The sequence below is a fragment of the Cyprinus carpio genome, chromosome B1 (genome assembly GCF_018340385.1).
Source record: "Cyprinus carpio isolate SPL01 chromosome B1, ASM1834038v1, whole genome shotgun sequence".
Taxonomy (NCBI): Eukaryota; Metazoa; Chordata; class Actinopteri; order Cypriniformes; family Cyprinidae; genus Cyprinus; species Cyprinus carpio.
The window spans coordinates 10333396-10356238 of NC_056597.1; the positions used below are offsets into that span (position 1 = coordinate 10333396).

Consider the following 22843-nt stretch of genomic DNA (forward strand, 5'->3'; position numbering starts at 1 on the left):
ATTTTTGACAAACTGCGAGCCATATCATTCAACACTTCTCATCTGTTTAACCTGCACTCAAACCCCACCCAAGCTTCCTCGCGGCCTTCTGTGTGACCTTAATGACCTGACTCATCTGGTCTCCTCTCACTTCAGTTACTGATAAAAGTGTGTGAGAGTGTTTTCTCTGTCCGTTTCCCTTGTTGAGAAGACCAGCAGCCTATGTATACAATATTCTGTATGTTAACATTAATTATTATAATAGGTATCATGAATGAACATATGTAACTTGTTATGGTAACTTGTAATAACTTAATGTTATGGTATACATAGAAATGAACATTGATTAACAAGTGGTATAAAAGTTGTGGATTTTTTTGTGTATTGCATTGCCAGAACTATTGCATACTGCAACAGTGTTTCTTTAAAAAAAATGATGATAACATTTGTGGTTCAGTTGTTGCTTTTGCAAGAACTGTTTGTATGATATAGAAGCATATCGAGAATTCTTCAGATGTAGATAGAAAGCTCTGACTATCAAACAGTCAGCTTTAAAAACGACTCCCTCCCAGTCCTCATAGACTTTCATATCTTTATCTGCTGTCATATCAAAGCAGAGTCACATCCCTGTGATGTTTCATCAAAGGAATTTTGTAAAGTCACAGTGTAAAAAGTGAAATTCTGGATACTCTGAGAACTGTTATTGTCAAATTGAACCCCTGTAACCCACCTAGGGCACTTGTAGTTTATTTATATAGAACTGGACTTTTGTGTAGACTTTGTGATTGTACTGATGAATGTTTTTAAAACAGATAAGCCATGTTTTGATTGACCAAGATAATGTGTGCCATGTCACAATATATTCTATTACTGAACCATTTGCAATTGATACATTTTTACTTTGGATGCATTTACATGAGTTCATGAAAAAAAAATATTCTTAGTATGTATTTAGCAAAATAACTTGTTAGATTGAAACCAAACTACTGGAAATAGAAAGACTTTACCTATGTAACTAAAATGTGAAGCCACCGGAGTTATCCATTTCTGGTAATGTGGTAACTGTAGGCAATTGTACAGATTCCTGGACATTACAACTGCACTGATGTAAACACAGCTGCCAGGTGACACTTGTTTCTGGATTTGCATTCCAGAACAGTGCATCTTTTAATGTAGACAGGAACGCAGCCTAGTCTCAAAATCTGTAAGACTACAGATTTGGGATTAGTTTTGGCTAAAACACATATGCTATACACATTTAGCCACAACAAACAAAGTAGGAAACTAAAAGAAGAATTAACTAATAAACTAAACATTTTATTTGTATTTTCAGATATTTATTGGTTGATTTACACATAAGGTATACATAATAAAAGATACTCTCTTTGCAACAAAGATATATATCTAAAATATAATACAAAAAATATACAAAAATTAAAAAAAAAAAATCATTGGTATGCGATATTGAGGTATGATTGACTCGAAAACAATAACTGAATTATTAATAAATATGACTTTCTTTTCTCAAAACCATTTACTCACAGTAAAGCAGTTTCATACAAATTAATGTTCATGGGCACGACATAAAAATGAAAATAAACCGGTTTAGAAATAAGCCCGAATACCAGTATGCAGTCCTTTTTGGTTTTCAAAACTCAAATAATAGACAGGAAAACTTATATCGTCCCTTTTTATTTCTTAAATGTGCCATAGGTTTGTGTCATTCAGCTCGCTGTTTGAGGTGTCTGCACTGGACTTCAATAAAATAAGTGTTCTGATGAGGAATGGAGAGGAGAGAAAAAAGACAAACGTGTTTGATGAAGGCATCACTCTCAAGCTGAGAGAGGTTCATAGGTGTGGAAGTGAATGCCTTTAGAACAGGTGATCTTCATCACTGCTCCGTTTAGGCTTTCATCTGTTATCATTCGCAGCATTCCTTCTGCAATCAGAGATGGTCTGTAGACATAAACACAGACACAACACGGTCATATTTCACATTTTTTTTGTCACTGCTACATGTTAAATCAGCACTTTCTTGCCTGTAAAGGATGTTTTTTTTAAAAAAAGCAAACAAGGCCATTCATGTTTACTGTTTAAAATCAGTCGTCTTGCCTCAAACTTATCTTTTCTATGTTCTTGTTGACATTCTTTAATTTTTAGTGTGTCTACAGAGTGTTTGAGGAAGACATAAATGTTTTATTGGAAAAAATAAAATAAAACAATTTCAGAAACTCCATCAAGACCAAAATAATAGTGTGAGGTGTGAAAAAAGTTTCAGTAATACTGAAGGTGATTTGTTGGCGTGGAGGAGGTTGATTTGATTCAATTTTAAGTGCACGTCAAAAGTCTTGCAAGCAAAACATATGGTTTAATCCACCTTTAATCAGTGGGCGGTGCAAAATGAATGTCTAGATCTTCCAGTAAAGGCAAGTTTAAAGGTTTACAAGCAGTTCATCCACTGATTATTTACTTGCAGTGGTTAAGGTCTGGACTGGAAACAGATTTTTGCCGTTTTCTAAAAAACACTGTTGGTCTCTGCCCAAGCAAACTGTTTATTCAGTGGACTGAATATAACAAACAAAGCTAAACTACTAAGACAATCTAAAACAGCAGAAACAGGTAGTTCAGCAGAACTCTGCTTACTTGAGAACACCATACTTGTCCATCCGTTGCTTGAATTCATCTTTGTACTTGACAAACTTGCCCATTGTTTCCTCATGCTCCACAGTGCGAAGGAGTTGGGTGTCCACGAAGGCTGGGCACAGTGTGTTGATCCTCACTCCATAATTGCCCTGTTCAGATGCGTCCTGCCGACAACAAAACGTGTCCAAACACGGTCAGCCTAAATTACACACACAGCGCAAAGAATGCGTCAACACACAGGGGTGAGAGATCCTATCTGTGATCAAACACAACTACTCTATCAGAGGGAAAAAGCTGGGCTGTGCTGGAATGTACCATATTTCAGTTAACAGATTTACATATGGTTCCGGAAAACTTTGCTTATGGTAAACTGGTGAGACAGGATTGATGTACTCACTGCAATGGCTCTTGAAAATCCAATCACCCCATGCTTTGTCGCTGTGTATACTGGCTGGTGAGGAGAATGGAGAAATGCTAGGAAGAAACAAAACAAATACTAATTCCAAAAAGAACAATATTTCATATGTAAATGCAAAATTTTTAAAGGAACTTTAGAGTATGACCATGATTTTAGGCTCCAACAATGCACCATAAATGTAGCATTCTGAAACCATGCGGTAGATTTGAGTGACAAGCAGGCCAAATTTAAGAAATTGTGATTTCAGAAGAACTCTTCTGCTCCAGTGAGCTGTCAACTGCTACCAAATCATTACTCCTTGACTCAACAGTACCAAAGAAACAGCACAATTAAGGAGATTATTAGGCAATAATGACTAAAATTTCAATGTGTTCCTTAGTTACAGCTCACTGAAGGAGATTATTAGGCAATAATGACTAAAATTTCAATGTGTTCCTTGTATAAATATTTTTTGAAACAGATACTATCACTTTCTGAACTGAAAAGAAATACACTAAAAAAAAACAGAATATTCAAACAAGATTCCACAGATGAAAAAATGCAGACATGTTTGGAACATTTTGAAACAATATTAGTTCATGACTATTATTGCACTGAATTAAGGGTTTTGTAACCAGGGCTGCAATACTAGAGTCAAGCAAGTTTTTTATCTTATTGAGACTGTAGCAAAACAAAGCCTGTGAATGATTTTTAATACCTTCGTCATGGAAAAATCTCTGAATCTTCCAAGGCTGAGGATTTCTTTTTTAATTCACGCATGAAAATCCTAATGGCTCTTGAGTCTGTTTAAAGTGAAACAGCTCTTTGGAAACATAAAGAGCTGAGAACAATTTCCTAAACTAATGTTTTAAACTTTATAGGGCGCTTCATGGGCCTATATAAAAATACAACTTTCTGTGGAAAAGTCATCTGCATTCTCCCCCATCGTCTTATGTGTACACATATACATACATACATACATACATACATACATATATATATATATATATGTATATATACATATTGTATGTATGTATATATATATATGTATGTATGTATATGTACATGCAGATGACTTTTCCAGTTATATATATATATGTGTGTGTGTGTGTGTGTGTGTGTGTGTGTGTCTGTGTGTGTGTGTGTGTGTGTGTGTGTGTGTGTGTGTGTGTGTGTGTGTGTGTGTGTGTGTCTATACAGGGTTGAATTTATACTTTATCTTATGTGGAAGGTTATTGGAAAAGTCAGATGGAACAATGTTTTTTTTTTTTTTTTTTTTTAGCGTTCAGGCTTTGTTATAATAAACAACATTTACAAGCCGCATCAAACCTAGGCAGCCAAGGACGGCAGGGGAAAATACCTGAGACAGTATTTACAATTAAACAGTTATTGTGTGTTCTGGATGAACAAATCTAAGCATAGCATTAATGCACATGCAGTGAATAACCCATTTTACATAAAAGAAGGCTCTGTTTCCCATTCTGGCTGTATTAACATCTTGAAGAGTGTCATCAAGCTTTCTTGCCTTTAAACATTTTAATTAAGGGGTAAGATCATCATAAAAACTAAACCAAACAATGAGGTCATCCTAAAAAGACATGTTTCCATTTAGCATGGTTAGGTATTTCTGCATAAATCCAACAACTTTCCCCTGCATGCTCAAAAACTAGATCCTAGACATATGATTACTTTTGTAGACTGCTTTGTGTATCTGTTCTATGTAATAGTTTTTTGACAAATTATGATTATATAATTTAGATTATATTTATAATGTTCTATTTTTAGCTACATGAGGTCTGTTTAATTTATAGCACCTGTCTCAGGGCAGCCTAGTTCATTCTTTCACAGTTTGTGAGAGTTGCTCATGGCAATAATGAAAACAAGTACAGATACAATAAATAGTTATTTTCATTAAGAAATTAGTTTCTCAATTATTTTAAAGTTTCTTGTAAATATTTGTATATATTCATCATTAATACTGATTCAGTGCTATCAGAGGTAAAGGGGACTGAATCAGGCCCATATTTGAACTTAGTCTTAAAGGAACAGTTCACTCAAAAATGAAAATGTACCCGCCTTCAGGTCATCTGAGATGTAGATGAGATTGCTCATCAGAACAGATTTGGAGTAATTTAGCATTACATCACTTGCTCACTAATGAATCTCCTGCAGTGAATGGGTGCCGTCAGAATGAGAGTCCAAACAGCTGATAAAAACATCATAGTAATCATCCAGTAATCCATATGACTCCAGTCTGTCAATTAACATCTTGTGAAGTGAAAAGCAAAACTTGTTTGCAAAAAAACAAATTGATCATTGAGACTTTTAACTTTAAACCATTGCTTCTGACCAAAATATCACTCCATAATCCATAATAACGCTTCCTCCAGTGGAAAAGTCCATCCTTTGTTATCCTCTCACATCAAAATCCATGCACTTACATATTTGTCTAGAACTGTTCTGGAATTTTTTCTTTTGATCTGTGCATATTTCTCTCCTGATTTAGATAAGACAACATTTTTACTAGAGAAAGTAATATTATGGATAGAGGACTCGTATTTTAGTCATATAAGCAACAGTTTGAAGTTTAAAAAAAAAAGTTTTGATGTATTTGCTTATTATAAACAGACAACTTTTTGTTTCACAAGACATTAACTGGTGGAATGGAGTGGTGTGGATTACTTGTGGATTATTACTTATTGTTTTTCTCAGATGTTTTAACTGTATTAAACTCTATTAAATGTTCTGATGGCACCCGTTCACTGCAGAAGATCCACTGGCAAGCAAGTGATGTATTGCTAAATTTCTCCAAAACTGTTCTGATGAAGAAACAAACTCATTTACATATTGGATGGCCTGAGGGCGAGTACATTTCTTTCTTTTTTTTTTTTTTTTCAGGTAATAATTAATGCAATGCACTGTGTGGTTAAACACAATATCAAACTTCCAACTTTAGAGGAGAGGGCAATGCAAGAAAAACAATGTATCCTCATCAAAATTCCAAGCAAATCAATCTCCAGATACAGTACAAGAAACTAAACTCCATTAATGTAGCCACAAAGTGAGAGTTGTTCCAATCACAAAGAGGAGTAATCACCTTCGTTACATTAGTTAAAGAAACCTGAGAGGTAGTGAGGCAAATAAACCATCCTTTATCCCATCTCTTAGTTGGTAAAGAAAAGGCTGTTTCAAATCCAAGTCTAAAAACCTGTCTGGAGTGTGTTGGGGGTTATAACAAGTTCACTGTCAACCAGGCACAATTCATCATCCAGACTGTACACACATACTGTATATATACAAAATAATAATCATATCTTCAAAACAGTGCCCAGAATCAGGTTATCTATGTTCCAACTGCTCAGTGGCACCAAAACACAGGTATTTGATGACAGATGGATAAGCTGATAATAGCTTTGCTGCTGATTTATGATTCTGTGGATTTTTTGGCATCTTTTGGGGTGCTTAACTATAAAGTTGGTGATATTTTTTCAGTGGGAACTTGGCTTTGCTGGGCTATTGTTTGAATAGTCACAGAGGAAGAGAAAGATACTGTTTTAAAATATGAAAGTATGGTATAGGGTGAACAAACCTCATGTTTCTTGTCCTAGCTTTCTAAATTGCCACAAATGTCTGGGTTTTGGCTTTGCTTTCCTATTGTCTTCTTGACTTGACTTTTTCAAGGTATTAAAAGTTTGACCAATAGCATGCAGGCATGCTACAACAAAACAAAAACTGAGTTTATAAAAGCAGACACTTTTGTAGGTTAAAGTGTCTATATTGTGCAAGCTGTTGTGAGACTGCTATTGTTATTTGCCTTATGGTCTTCCGAGTTCATTTAAAACTGCATTCTTAGGAAAAAAAGGTGTGTCCAAATGACCTGTTTTGCAAAATGTTCTAAGTCAATCATCAAGTAAATGCACAGTATTTATTGTGCAATTTATTACATTTTGGCATAATAATTGTGCATGTGTCATTTTTCAACAGTAGGTACAGATCCTTGGCAACAGAGACAACAGCAGCCCTTTTAACCGGGTCAGATATGTTTGCTTTAGTGTGAGCAAACATTTGACTCACTCTATAGTTTGCTAATAACCAAAAAATACTGTTATGTAATCTTCTTAAGAACAACTCTCTCTCTACAGGCTACAAAACATTTAGGCTAACTTTTTCAAAAAAACATGCACATATATAAGACACATGAAAAAGTTATCAGTATCTTACCTGCCATAGATGAAATGTTGATGATAACCCCTCCTTCTTTTCCATACTCTTTACTCATGTGTTCTAGTGCTAAATATGTCCCCTGTATGACAGATGTCTGAGGAAGACAACAGTTGTGTAAAACTGCTAGCACATAGTGAACAGACATTTTCTATGAAAGTGAGATTATGTTGACATTGACCGGCTATTATGAACAAACACATTATTATACTGCATTATGTCCATTATGAAATCACTCTGCAGAGCATGATTGATTTAAAAGATCTGTAGATTATTTAATACAGTGCATATGTAGGCCTACAAGTGTCATATAATGGTGTTCCTTCTACTTCACGTACTATTGTGAAATCTTTTGGACTGAAAGCAGGGGGTGGAATATTTTTATTGAATTTGTAACTCCTATCCTCCTGAAGTGTGGATGAATGTTGTGCCTTAAAGCACCAAACGTCGTCCACTCTTAGCATGTGTCCAGTGATATGAGGTTAAGTTGAAATGCAACAGTTTGGCATGACCTATCCATTTTTTACAAGTTGGATTACATAATGATTTTTAACTCACCAAATTTACTTCAATGGTCTTTTCCCAGTTCTTCTCATTGTTGATTCCAGCATTATTGATGACAATATCCAACCGACCAAACTTCTCTACTGTGTTTTGAAAGGCATCTAATGAAAGAAAACATTTTCATTTTTCAGTTTTCATTTATAATAATAAATAGCAATGTTTCAATAGTGCCACTTTTGACGCTGTGTAATCAAACCAAATGAGCAGTCCAGCAAGTCAGTTCACCAGGTTTTGAAACACAGCCAGTGTCAGTCTGCATGTGCCCTCACCTGACTTGCAGCTGCAGCATTCCACAAAGAAACATTTAGGTAAGCGTGTCTTTAGAAACAAGTTTAACAGGAATGAACAACCCATTCACCACCGACCCATAAACTCTTGTCTTGGAGAAATAAAGCAACCTAACAAAAGGCTACACATTTAGTGGTAAAACTTCAAAAAACCCAGTAGCATTCCTCAGTGATGACCTGGGGGCCTATGAATGTCTAGTATGACCTAATTCACTTCCCAAACAATCAGGCATTGTTTAGGAATAAGATGCGCTGCACATATGCTACAGGTGCGCAATATACAGTGGAGAATTGCTTCGTTCTAAGAAATCTATTTCAAACTGTGCCAGACTAGACAAATATTATACATTTCCTAACTATAAGAATAAGTATATATATATATCTATATATATATATATATATATATATATATATAAACAGGTTTTACCTCTAAGTTTCCCCGCGTCAGTCACGTCACATTGGATAAAAATACAGTTATCCTCTCCAAACTGGCCATCTAGATCACTTTTACATTCCTCTCCAACGGACTGGTTCAGGTCTACCAGTGCAACCTGAATTTTCAAAAAGTAAATTAATAACGTAATGCTAAAACAAATTATTAGGCCAAATGAAGACGCAACGATGCATGATGAAATAAAACATAATCGGCCCAAAAAGGCAACTGAACTAGTTATAAAGACGTTTTGCACTAGTTTTCCCAACAGTTAATTGGGTTAATCCGCGAAGTCCTTTTTAAAAAGAAATTTGACAAAGCGAAACCTTCGCCCCATTCTCCAGGAGATGTTCCACCCCGGCTCTTCCGATGCCTTGCGCGCCGCCGGTGACCAGAGCCACTTTCCCGTGGAGACTCATGCTGCTCACCGCCGAGCGCACCGCGCAATGCTTTATGTAGGCGTACAGTCAGAAGGGGCGTGTAGATAAGTATTACTACAGTAAACACAGACGGCCAAGTGTCGTTTTACAAACTGACATTTACACCAAAGAGATGATTACTAACAATTTTCTGAGCGCTCCGTGCGTTCGTTCTTCAGTGCCCTCGGCGGCAGTCGAAAAGTGTACAAGTACACACATGTGGAGTGAGTACAATGAACGCACATAAATGAGCAAGAGACAACGGATGCTTTTATAAACATCTTTATTTTTTTCAGTCTTTCTCAGAGGGCTCTTCAGTAAACATATGAAAAGAACTTTACACTTTACATTACAGCGTTTATGTTAACGCAGCCTATTTACTTGACCAAAAATAAACACAAACGTATTTTTTTGTTGTTGCAAAATTGTAATACATTTCGTTATATTATAACTGTTCCGTTAGCTATAGGCTATATACTTGTGTAACACGGACACTATAAAGTAAAGTGTGGCCAGAAGTATTTACAGATGTACACAGAAGAACATACGCGCCTCACCTCTTACAATAGCAGCGAGAACATTGACTGCTGGTTCAATTCACACTGAAAATGAAGTTTAACAGACTTGAGTTCATGCATAACATTTAATAATGTTTGTACAAAATAAATTACAAATGCTCTTGCATTATACTGTAAATGTCTATGAACTTCTTGTGTCCTTTCCATGATGAATGTATGCCAAATGCTGATGTAAGATAGTGTTCAAAACACAGCAGCACTGCTCTATTTACTCTTAGGAATGTGTGAGACTAGATATGCTTTGATCATTTGTATGGCACAGTTTTTCAGCAGATACTTTTGAAAAGAAAAGACATTTCACCCAGACAAAGGGACAAACCAAAAAAAAAAAAAAAAAAAAAAAAAAAAAAAAAAGAAAGTCTAAGAAAGTTTGGTCCCAGCATTTGAACTGTTTTGAACAGTGTTTATAAGTGAACAGACAATTCTGAATTTCGACAAAATAAATATTGATAAATTTGTAAAAATCCGATTCCAAGTACACATTTTCCCATGACATGTTTTTAAATATATTTGCAATACCTTAGGGATATCTTCAGAGGCAGAATTAAATATTGTTCTCTTTTAGAATAATTTAATAACGTCTATTCAGAATTCATAGTTATACAATCCCCATACATGCAGTTAGATTAGTTTAAAACCACTCAAATTATGTTCATAATTATGAATCTCATTTACATTTTTTTGCATTATTATTATTGTTTTTTTTTTTTTGTCTGAGGACTTGTCTCAGAAAACACATTGACTGCAACATTATGCAACACATGTATGACATTATTCACTCCCAGCTGCATTATATTTCTTCTTAGAAAAATAAAACTTTTATGTATGACATTATTCACTCCCAGCTGCATTATATTGCAGTGGCATCATTAGTTTGAAGTGACTGGCAATGGTTTTCGAAACAATAACGCTTTTGTTTGAGAAAAACATGGATGGTTTCAATTTCTTTATGGTCACTGACAGTACACTACCCATTAAAGTTTTCAAAATGTCTTTCCTTGAAGCAGTTAATGTTAAGGTGTTCATATAGGCTAGCTGTAAACACAATTGCCTTCTTTGCTGGTTCAGGGTCATTCTTGAGATTTAGCTCAGAATGTTTTTGGCCTGGATGCTGGTTTCTACTAGAGCTGGTCAACAATCAGGTTGGGACAAAATGTTTAGGGACACATTACGCTGACCAAATGCTAATAAAAACTAGTTAACTCTTCCTTATAAAATAATCAACATTAGTAGATTGTGTTTTGATATTTGTATAATATACATTTCTGCTCTTGCACTCTTGCCATTTTTCAATAGCTGTATATCAAAAATACAACACAGAACATTGGCAGTAAAGTTGTAAGACAACAGAGTCGACAAAACCAGTGCAAGACACACACATCTGTCACTACGAGGGGCTGTAGTCAGTATCGGACTGTGCTTCTGTGTTAAACAGGTGTGTAGAAGTGCTGACCACTTTTGTTGGGGACAGGTGTGTCAGAGGCCCTACGGATACCTATCCATTGCATAGTGAGTGCAGTGTCTTCGTATGGGTGTATAACACAGACAAACTATTGAAATAAACCACCGGTCCTTGACATCACAGTTTCTCATAGTCATGTTAGCATAGATCCTGGCAGGAAATATCAGACTTCATTGATGCAGCTTTGCTGTGTTACTACTGTACCTCCCAAGGTGCAACATGCCATGTTCCATCTATGGCTTGTGCACGTCCTCGTGACGTAGAATTTTGTAAAGAACCCAATAGAAAATATTGAAAAACAGGAAGGCCAGTGGGAATCCGGCACGGGACACAGTGTCGATCTTCTTGGCTCTGTCGATGAAGAGTTTTCTCATCTCCTCATGACTCTTGCCGGCAGTAAGGGCTGGGTCAGAGGGTGTTGTGGCCGCATTATTAGCAGCTTTGGGCACGGCTCCGTCTTTCCCTGCATTGGGTGTGAAGCTCAACCGGCTCTCCCGCACTTCCTCCTCTAGAAAAAGGAAAGGGTACAGAAAGAGAAGCAATCAAGGCTCTAGCACTCCTACATTCACAGAACCTGTTGCTTCCCTTATAGGAAATTCTGTGATATAAGATAATATTGTGAACAATAAAATACAGTATTAGCATTTAGTTTTTATGATGTCCCTAACAACTTTAAATAATTTATGGAGAGGTTCTGCCTTTCTATTGCCTTGCTAGCCAGCAAATGTTAAACCTCAGTCAAAGAGCTGAGAAAAATGTAAAAAAAAAAACCTTTTAAATAAATAAAAATCTTGCTTTGCAAAGATAATTCACATTCTCTTCTGTTGTCTGTGTGATTTTAGACAAATATAGAAGACTTTGGTGGAAAAAGGAAAATTGTTTTGGTAGAACTTGAAATCAAACCTATAAAACACAAGCTTTAACACACAGGTGTCTTATGCTCACCACAAATGCATTTATTTGATCAACAACACAGTAAAAACAGTAATATTGTGAAATAATATTACAATTTAAAATAATTGTTTTCTATTTGAATATATTGTAATGTATTCCTGTGTTTGCAATGCTAAATTTTTTGCAGCCATTATTCCAGTCTTCCGTGTTATATGATCTTTCAGAAATCTTTCTCACACTTTATTTTTATGTCCAATTCTCGTTATTAACAAACCAATAACTACAACCTTTGCCTCAATAAACTCCCAATTTGCTGCTTATTAATAGTTAGTAAGATTTAGAAGTTAGAAAAATTTGAGCATTGGGTATGATTAGGGATGTAGATTATGGTCATACAGAATATGTGCTTTACAAATACTAATAAAGAGCCAATATGTTAATTATAAGCATGCAAATAAGCAGCTAGTTAACAGTGAGAATTGGTCCCTATACTAAAGTGTTACCATCTTTCTATATTTTTGCAGCATATTTTGATTTGCTGCATAGCACTTCCCCCCATGTGTATGTTAAATTTATTCACCTAAATTTATTAGTATGTAGACATTTACTTCCATACAAGTTATTTTATTATAAATTGAGGCTTACTGTAAAGTATATGGAAACAATCATATAACACTTGTATCATATGAATCCATAATCATATGATTAATAAAATACTCAAATGGGTGTTTTAATATTGAATATTGATCACTACTTATCTGAATGTTAAAATAATGTGACATACTGTTTCATGAGGGCTGGACCTGAATGAGCATGGACACATGATGAAGTTGAGTGACTGTATAGTGAACTCATCGGTCAAAGGCATGGACAGAGATGAAGTGCTGTGCTCTCTCTTTACCCCGTCATTGGATTCGTCGAGGTGGCCCATTGATCCATAAACTGGCTCGGCACTGCATAGGCCATTGATGCGACGCAATGACTCAGTAAGCTCCTCATCAAATGTTTGATCGAAAGTCTTTCAGCACAGCAGGGGGATCGAACAGAGAAGGAAAAACAAAGCATGCAAACTAATAAAATATAATGGCCCTCCACATGCAGGATATCATGCAATGTAAATACATATGAACCAATAAGTGGCATTCAAAAATAATAGTATGGGCATGTAAAAGAAATGAAAATGCATAAAAACAAATGTATATTATTCTGAAATCAAGTGTTTTCGTCTCAGAATGCAGCAACCAGTATTGTGGCTGTGCCTGAACTTACAATCTCCTTTGAACTTGTACTGTATAACAGGTTTTCTGCCTTGAAATAATGCCATGAAATATGTTATGCCATAAGGATGCACTGACTACTTCTGTCCTCTAGGAGGCAGTGTTGTTTATGTGAAGGCCTAACAGTGTAGTGGTTTGTGTGATTCCAGTGTAAATAAATGCGACTCTAGTTGATTATTTCAACTGATAGATGCAAATGGCTACATTTTACTGTGTTATATAATCAATAACATATTAATAATCATATAACAACATAATCAACTGATAAACAGGTGTTCATTTTCAATCTTACATGTTTTTCAAACTTAACGTCCTTGCTCCTAGCATCACATCAACTCAACATGCCTGCCAAAACATGCATATTCAATTCATTAAACTGTGTTTGGCTGTGTGTTTTGAATTTATCTGAGCAGAGTCGAAAAGGCACAGAAACTCTGTCAGTCTCCCAATCATCTGCTTCACTTACTGTCAAGTCCAACTGCAGTGACAGTTTCTCCTCATAGGGGGTAAACTTCTTCCCTTAGGATTTCCAAATTTGCTCTTTGTTTTAGTGCTGTGAATGCTATTGTGTTCTCTTCAGAAGTGTTAGGCCTACTGACTGATTAAATTTGTGTGAATGTTTTCTCATTTAAAAGTGCTAGAATATTTAATTTGCTTTATTTTTATTCTTTATATTATATTATATTAAACTGTTTTACAGTTTACTGCTCATTGTTATTCTTCTTGTTATTTCCCTATAGCAGCTAATGAACCAGAAGTCTCGCACAATGACAGAAAATGGCTTACTTCCGTGTTGAAAAATAAGGTGGATAGACCTACAAGCAGTCACGCTTGCAGTCATGTTGTTTTCCCAAAGCACTTCAATTACTTGCGTCACTCGGCGTGAGTCAGCACTCATATAAACACTTTCTTCAAAACTTTCTTTACCTTTCATGATTTTGATGGATAATAGGCAAAATCTTTAACATTTGAGCATGACACTCAACACTTGTGTGTGACAAAACACAGGGATGCAATTTATCTTTTCATAAATGTGGGTTCAGTCCATACCTTGCCAGACTTCTTCCTTTTCCGTCGGAATCGTAAGAGTTCTTTGTGTTGCCGTGAAACAAAGTTGACTGCAGCATACTCCAACAGGGCAGAAAAGACAAATAACAAGCACACAGCCATCCAGATATCAATTGCCTTCACGTAAGACACCTGCACGGCAGAAAGAAACAAACACATCCGTTCTCATATACCTTAGTTAGCCTTTGCCTTTTCATTCCAGCCTGCATAACAACAGCCTAGTCGTTTTATCAGGGATCTGTCAGACTATTGTCCTAATCGCAGCTATGAATCATAGATAATTCTCTGCCAGGTGAAAAATACTTTATTTTTTTCTGGAATGTTTAATTGTGTTACATAACTCAATGTAGCATTTATGAGTTTTTAATATGCAATACACACTGCATGCCAGCTTTCACGCATGGATGCACTTTGCACATTCCACTCTGAGCTGCATTAATAAATGATAACTGAGAATGAATGGCAGAAAAAGAGATGCGTTGAAGTGCTAATAAAACTTACACCATTATACTGACCAGTGATGCAGCATCTTTGTTACAAATGTGAATAAGGGTCTCGCTTTAATACCGTATGCGCTCTTACCTTAGGTAAGGATGTCCTGGATCCAGAGCTCTGAGTTGTCATTGTGAGCACTGTGGTGATTCCGAGGGCAACACGGGCAGGAGCAGCATCCATGTTGATCCAGAAGGAGACCCAGGACAGGATGACGATGAGCAGGCTGGGAATGTACATCTGGATCAGGTAGTAGCCCATCTGTCTTTCCAGGTGAAAACGTACCTCGATGCATGTGAACTTGCCTAGCAGAAAGAAAAGTGGACAGAGGGCATATGAAACTATAGATGAGGATTTATGCTTCTACGATCTGGTAGGTTTGGTTATTTATTATACATTTTTAAAAACAAAAAAAGTTTTAATGCTTTGCTGTATGCTAAAATTATAATAATATACACACTACTGTTCAAAAGATTAAAAAAAAAAAATGTTTTCATAATGGGTCTCTTATGCTCACCAAGGATGCATTTATTTGACAAAAAAACAGTGCTGCTTAATATTTGTGAAAACCAAGATAAATTTTTTTCAGGACTATTTTATGAATAGAAAGATAAAAAAGAACAGCTTTTATTTGAAATTAACAATGCTAAAAATGGTATTCTGCAACTGTTACCTTAATGGGGACCTATTATGCAAAAATCACTTTTATACAGTGTTTGGACACAATTGTCTGGCCACAGCGTGTGAAAACAACCAGCCTAAATGGTAAAAATCCATCTACTATTTTTTTTTAAAATCCCACTAAATCATAAACAGTCTCCCAGAACAAGTGATTCCAGATTTCTCCCTACACACAATCCAACTTAAAAAAAAACACCCACCCATTACTTACTCTCCCCTACCAACAAACACACACACATCAGCAAAAAAACAACAATCAACCAACAATATTTTCTTGCTGTAGCTGCTGGACGTACAAGTGTTGTGTGTTGGGATGCACCAATGAACATAGGGGTCTCCATAGACCCCTCCATCTGAGCTGCTAAGGACACTGTGATTAAATTTCATTTTCAAAGGAAATGTCCCAGAAAAAAAAAAATCGGTAAAGACCACTATAAGTTTAGGGATCAATGCCAACGCTTTGTGCGTGAATGTCAGCTCCAGACAAATTAAGTTGCCTTTCTGAAAGAGCTTCTTGGCACTCTGTAAGGCTAATTGCTAAAGCTACCATTGTCTGTTTTCACTGATGCTGCCTTCACCAGAATGATCGTGAATAGTAATATGGTAGCTAAAAGTTACATATGAAAGCAATGTGAAGTCGACTGCTTGAATTTGCTGAGCTCAAAATCACAAGTGGGACATGGAATAGCAATGGCACCGTGAGACCAGCTATGCCATTACTTTTATCGCGCCATGTTCCCCATCTGTGTAATTCATAAACACAAATTTATTATGCACAGTAAAATCAGATGACTGACTTTCAAAACTGAGTAAGACTAATATAAAAATTACAATCTTCAAATAACAGTGCAATTTTTCAATAGCAAAAGCTCTTGAAGCTCCGCCTTCTTCTGAAAAGTGGGTGGGAGCAACAGGGCCATACAAAAAGTGGGGAGCACCAGCTCATTTGCATTTAAAGGGACATACAAAAAAAAAAAAAAAAACATGCATTTTGGCTCATACCCTAAAATTAGCAATTTTAACAAGCTAAAAATTTTCTGTTGGGTATTCTGAGCTAAGACTTCACATGCATACTCTGTGGACATCAGATACTTTTTTTACATAATGTAAAAGGGGGCATATTAGGTCACCTCAAAAAGCTTTTTCTACTTTATTTAACCCATAAAAGTTTGTTTTATTGGTATAAATATTAAGGCTGATTCAGTGATGTTAATATTTTAGACATGAATAAAACCAATTAATTTCCTTTTTGTTACGTTACAATGTTACTCAAATGTAGGTGAAATATCACAAATACCGTTTTAGTCTGAAAATAATGTGTAAATAAGGATGAAATTGGTCAGACATTGCAAAACCACAATGTCTCCAACAGAAAGTGTGCTCATTTAAAAGTAGATATTTATTTCATGTGTGGTTGATGAAGAGGCATTACAGACGGTTGCGTTTATATACAAAATCCGCATGAAAGGTAGAGAGCACCTACTTAAAAGGTCTGAGAGCTTTCAGCTGCAGTCTGTCTTTTTTGTTCTCTGCTACTGAGCCTTTTCCTCTCTCAAAACAAATTTCTGCGAGGCTTGTCTTTCCTGAAAAGCAGGGAGATGGCTTTCACTATTTCTGTCTCTTTTGTTCCAAAGTCCCTGGGAGATTTTTGCTTGGTAATATTCCACACTGCCCTGCTCTCTAGCTGGAGTACATTTGGGGAAAAATACACTTAAACTCAATAAATGAATGAAACATCTGAAAGCATAAATGTTAGTTTATTTGGAGCCACATAATGTTTGCTTAAAACTAAATATACATGCAATATTGAATATGTGCCTAAACAAGTAGTTGTTAAGGAGTTGTGTAAGAGTGTTTTTGACAGAAATTTTCCCTCTGGAATGCAACCTTTTCACTCTCAAACACACACACTAACACAAACACACACTTCTAGTCTCCTCAGGAGTTTGGATGGTTGGAGCTGTCAACACTGTAGTTGAGGTGACCTGAGAATAAAACCCCTGAGAGACTAAATGAGAGAGGTGAGAGAAACAACAACAGGAGGAAGAGGAAAGGGAAAAGAACAAAAATCAGGAGACAGTCTGTGTTATGGAGCCTGACAGCACCTAGCATTCACAGGACAGAAGTGGGATGTGCTGCAGGCCCAGGAAACAGCACAGCAGAATAAACCTGGGATATTACAGTGGAATGTAGACTTATGTAGACTTATGGATTTAATTTACCTCCTCAGTTTCTGAGCAAATTTATATATATACAGTCGTGGCCAAAAATATTGGCCCCCTTGGTAAATATGATCAAAAAAGGCTGTGAAAATTCATCTGCATTGTTAATCCTTTTGGTCTTTTATTTAAAAAATCCACAAAAATGTATCCTTTCATTGGATAATAAGAATTTAAAACGGAGGGGAAATATCATTTTGAAATGAATGTTTTTCTCAAATACTCGTTGGTCACAATTATTGGCACCCCTATAAATTCTTATGAGTAAAATATCTCTGAAGTATATTCCCATACATATTCACAATTTTGAGCAATCCAGCATGATTATAAACATGAAAGCTCTGGCTTCCTGTTTCACAGAAATATAAAGAGGAGGGAAAACAAAGCCCAAATTCCCTTAATCATCCATCACAATGAGAAAAACCAAAGAATATATTTCTGATATGCAGCAAAAGATAAATGAGCTCCACAAATTAGTGAAGTGGCTTTAAAAAAAGAGCTAGAGCAGTGAAAATTCCCATTTCCACCATCAGGGCAATAATTAAGAATATCCAACCAACAGAAAATATTACAAAACTGCCTGGAAGAGGACGTGTGTCTATATCGTCTTAATGTGTGGTGAGAAGGAGAGTTTTAGGAGAGTAGCTAAAGACTCTCCAAGGGTCACAGCTGGAGAATTGCAGAAAATAGTTGAGTCTCTGGTTCAGAAAACCTAAAAAAAATTGTCAAACAGAACCTACATCAACACATGTTGTTTGGGAGGGTTTACAAGAAAAATTCTCCTAGCTCATTCAAAAAAACAAACTAAAGCATATTCAATTATCAGCCATGACTGGAACTTTAAATGGGAATGGCTTCTATGATCAGATGAAACTAAAAAAATGAGCTTTTTAGCAGCAAACACTCAAGATGGGTTTGGTGAACACAGACAAAAAAAGTACCCCATGTGTACAATGAGATATACTGCTGTATTTTTGATGTTGTGGACCTATATTTCTACTGGAGGTCCTGGACATCTTGTTTAGACACATGGCATCATGGATTCTATCAAATACCTACAGATAAAAAATCAGTAAGTGACTGACTCTGTTAGAAATCTTATAATGGACCATGTTTGGATCTTCCAACCTTACAATAATCCAAACACAAACCTCAAAAACAACACAGAAATGGGTCACTGAGCTCAAAACCAAGCTCTGCTATGGCCATTACAGTCCTCTGATCTAAAGCCTAGATGAGAGGAATGAACTGAAGAGCAGAAAGCACCAACATGGAGCTGGGAATCTAAAGGGTCTGGAGTGATTCTGGATCAGGAATGGTCTCTGCTCTTGTCAGGTGTTCTCTAACCTCATCAGGCATTATAGGAGAAAATTTAGACCTGGAGGTTTCAAAAAGTATTGAATAAAAGGGTGCCATTAATTGTGGCCAGTGTGTATTGGAGAAAAACATTTATTTCATAATGATATTTCCCCCCATTTTAAATTCTTATTATCCAATGAAAGGATACATTTTTTGTGATTTTTTTTAAATAAAAGACCAAAAGGATTAACAATGCAGATGAATTTTCACAGCCTTTTTTGATCATATTTACCAAGGGGGCCAATATTTTTGGCCATGACTGTATTACTGCTGTCAATCGATTTAAACAATTAACTAAATAATCTCACATTATTTTCTGAAATTAATCAAGATTGAATATACTAACATTACATTATAATTGAGAGCTATCAATCTTAACATTAAAGTGAACTTACAACAATCTTTACATAAACCCATTATAATAAATGTCATATTTACCTGTGCCCTTTAGCAAGGAAGAAATATACAGAAATTTAATAAAGTTATCAAACACTAAATAGATAAATTCTTAAAGCTATAATTGCTATAATGCTATAAAGTTATAATGTTCATTGATGAAGAGACATCGCAGCAGCTGGGTTATTAAGTTATTTGGCTGCTATTACTTTAAGATCTGCTGCTACTGAATGTGACGTGGATCTGACATGCACACTCGTAATTTAATTTGTGCTTTAATATGAAATGATTCAGGCTACAGCGCGTGCCACTGTATTTGTGCGTGCAACTGAAGAGCATTCACTACGAGCAAAGTATATTGGCTGACAGGGCAGGAAAATTAGTTTGTAATCTCATCTGACCACATTTCACTGTTGTTCTACTGAAGCTCTTCGTCACCTGTACTGTTTCTGTGCTTGTTTGACTAGTGTCTGGCACTGAGATGAAGTTGAAGTGCACGTCTGAAAAGTCTCCGGTTTGAAGTGATCGTGAAGATGTTCTGCATATAAGTTAATGCAGAGAGACAGAAGCAGCAGTTGTGAGTAGGATGGCCAACCCTAGCTCCACCTCTGCATTAATTGTGTTAAATATTTTTAACACGTTAAACTGGAAAAGTTAATCACCTGTGTTAACACGCTAATTTTGACAGCACTTATATATACATATATATGTTATATTTGTATATTAAATAAATTTTTATAAAATTAAATTATATAAACGTAAATATATACATTTAAATACATGTAAATATTTTCAAAATATATACTGTATGAGTGTGTACAGTATTTACATATACATAATAAATATACAGAGTACACACCCATATTATGTAAACAAATAACAACAACAACAAAAAATAATCGCGATTAATCGTTTCACAGCACTAATATATGAAGAGTTTGGTTCCAAAACACGATAAAAAACTTTTAATAAAATTGAGTTTCCGCCAAAATCTGTATTGTATCTGGTCGGTATTGAAAAGTCAATTTTTAATTTTACGCAAAATGCGATATTAGCAAAGTTATTAGGTCATGTTTTCTCCCTTTTTTTTCCCAAACGTGAGAAACGCCAGTCTCCCTTTTTTCCAGAACGCGATATATCCTCTCAACCAATCACAGCGCACCATTCCACGCACTCTAGACAGTAATGGCAGCTCTTCGAATACACCCGGCATCTTAGTTTTCCTCATCTACTTTGCACTTTGTGATCAACAAACAAGGGCTGCATGAAAAATTGCATGTGATTGTCACGTGCATCTCGTCAGTAAAGCCAGTTCTGTGATTAGTAGTACCGGACCGGTAAATCTCAATCACGTGCTTTCAGATGAAAATTATTCAGATGCATTTAATACACAGAGCCGTAGATCACTGACAAGCTACACTACAGTATATCGCGTTCATTAGATGAATCGCATTAGATTATGAAAGCGATATTGCATAGCTTGTCAGTGTTAGTGTTTTTATTAATGCCATTTATGTTTTTGTTAATACAACACATAGCACTAGTCAGCTAAATTAATTTAATTTTGGAATTTCTGTGGTCTAATGTGATATTATTCATGTTCTTGTTCATGATGAAATTTTATTTTATTGCTTTAATTAATTTATAGCATTAACAAGATGACCCGTTGAAATCATTTTGGAAGTGATGACTGATGAATGTATTTTTAGTCCAGTGCCTGTATATAAGATTAGTATTGACTAAGTTCAGAGGCTGTCAAATGTGGATCAACTTACTATGTTGTGTATTTTCATCATTTTCAATATGAAAAATATCTTTCATATTGATTCAATGGATTTATTAAATTTTGAGAAAAAAAAGTTTCATGGATTTATTGCATTTTGGGGGAAAATGTATAATAAATCTTTGAAAGTCAAAACCTGGAATTGAATTTTTTATGTTATTATAACCTAAAGATGCTATGTGAAAGTTTGAAACAGAAAATAGTGATTTTCATCTTTCCACCTTCTTGGTAAAGAAAACACATTTTTACTTAAATTAATCAAAATGGATTTATTGTCTTTTGGAACCAAACTCTTCATATATATTATAAGCAGTAGTCATAATATCAAGCTCAATTTGGTTTTACAGTGGTAATCTTTTTTTTCTGTAGTGGGAGAGATTGTTCATTAATCATAGATGTGTCTTTATGTTTTAAACATATGAATGTCTGTCATATATTGAATGCTGTTGCTTGTTGATTTACATATACCCTAATCAAGCTGGCTAACATATATGAGATTTTGCTAAATAGTGTGAATGATTTGAAATAGTGTTAGAAACACCAGTAAGATATGTTGCAGTCATATGCCATAATCCCCCCCCCCCCCAAAAAAAAAATTAAAAAAAATAAAAAATAAAATAAAATAAAAAAGTTTGTGCAAGAACCCACATTATAGCTGTCAATGAGTTTCACAATTTTAGCTACATTTAAATTTGCCATGGGGTTTTATCAAAAGTGATTTGCATGACATTCAAGGCGTTCATTAGCTGATTCTCTGGGAATCAAACCCAAAGTCTTGGCATTGTTAGCATCATAATTGACTGTCTTAGCAAATAAATTGTTGGCAAATAGATATTTTTGTTTTTAATATTTATAAAATTATGGAGTGGAATTTATTTATTTATTTTATTTATTGGATATCTAAAAATATATATCCGAATATTTTTTTTTCACAATATATTTCACACAATCCTTCAGAAATCATTCTAATATGCTGATCTGCTGCACAAGTGACATTTCTTGTATTATCAAATGTGCTGCTTAATGTTTTTTTTTTTTTTTTTTTTTTTTTTTTGGAAACTCGTACCTGCAAAAACAAAACAAAACAAAACAAACAAACAAACAAAAAAACGTATTTTTGGAGCTTGGCATAGATTAATTTTTAGTGCACTGCTTAATTTGCATACTTAGGAAACCCAAAGGATCCTCCATCTTTTCACTGACAGGCTTGTTCTGCAGTAGATCAGGGATGAAAACCCACTGTGACATCACTAAAGCTGTGCCATGTGGTTATTTCACATCCCTCATGACTCAACTGACAGAAGATGCGGGAGCTCTGAGCAAATGTATGAGTGTGCAGAACTACATGACAGAGCAGGAAGTCTTGTGTGGCAGAGGAGGAAATGTGTGAGCAATCATGCAGAAGGCCCTGTGTCCATCCTGTCACACTAGAGAGGGGATATCACATTTAAAGTGTTAATGAACCGATGGTGAAAGTAAAATGTCATTGTGGTGTTAAGGATAATGCGATTTTTAGCATCTATTGTGCCCCTGTACCCTTTGGTATAAAAATCCCAAGGTCATCGAGGGCTGATTGTATGAGTAATAAGATTAGGCCTATAGGTAAAAGTTTTTTTTTTTTTTTTTTTTGGTCATTATTCTGCTTGCTTATCTGACAGATCCCAGACTTATTTTGCAATGTGTAACACCAG

The 22843-nt window shown here is 35.4% G+C and overlaps 2 protein-coding genes across 3 annotated transcripts in view; both read right to left on the bottom strand.

Moving 5' to 3' along the window:
- Nucleotides 1-1721: 1721 nt before the first annotated feature.
- Nucleotides 1722-9098, bottom strand: LOC109069809 (15-hydroxyprostaglandin dehydrogenase [NAD(+)]-like). Of its 2 annotated transcripts, XM_042716533.1 has the most exons (7): nucleotides 8851-9091; nucleotides 8519-8642; nucleotides 7799-7905; nucleotides 7241-7337; nucleotides 3020-3096; nucleotides 2623-2786; nucleotides 1722-1935 (listed from the first exon to the last, which is right to left on the bottom strand). In XM_042716533.1, the coding sequence occupies exons 1-7, from the start codon at nucleotides 8941-8943 to the stop codon at nucleotides 1812-1814; spliced, it is 786 nt and encodes a 261-aa protein (XP_042572467.1). In that variant the 5' UTR covers nucleotides 8944-9091; the 3' UTR covers nucleotides 1722-1811. The 2 variants fall into 2 exon arrangements, with proteins under 2 accessions (XP_042572467.1, XP_042572468.1); XM_042716534.1 differs by lacking the exon at nucleotides 1722-1935 and having other exon boundaries at nucleotides 2624-2821; nucleotides 8851-9098.
- Nucleotides 9099-10348: 1250 nt separating this feature from the next.
- The window catches only part of LOC109102266 (glycine receptor subunit alpha-3-like), a 47885-nt gene continuing 35390 nt past the window's right edge, over nucleotides 10349-22843 (bottom strand). The window contains exons 7-10 of the mRNA XM_042716535.1: nucleotides 14805-15019; nucleotides 14205-14354; nucleotides 12783-12895; nucleotides 10349-11496 (exon numbers count right to left, since the gene is read on the bottom strand). Of these exons, the coding sequence (XP_042572469.1) occupies nucleotides 11217-11496; nucleotides 12783-12895; nucleotides 14205-14354; nucleotides 14805-15019 (758 nt within the window). The 3' untranslated portion in view covers nucleotides 10349-11216. The remainder of the gene's footprint in view (nucleotides 11497-12782; nucleotides 12896-14204; nucleotides 14355-14804; nucleotides 15020-22843) is intronic.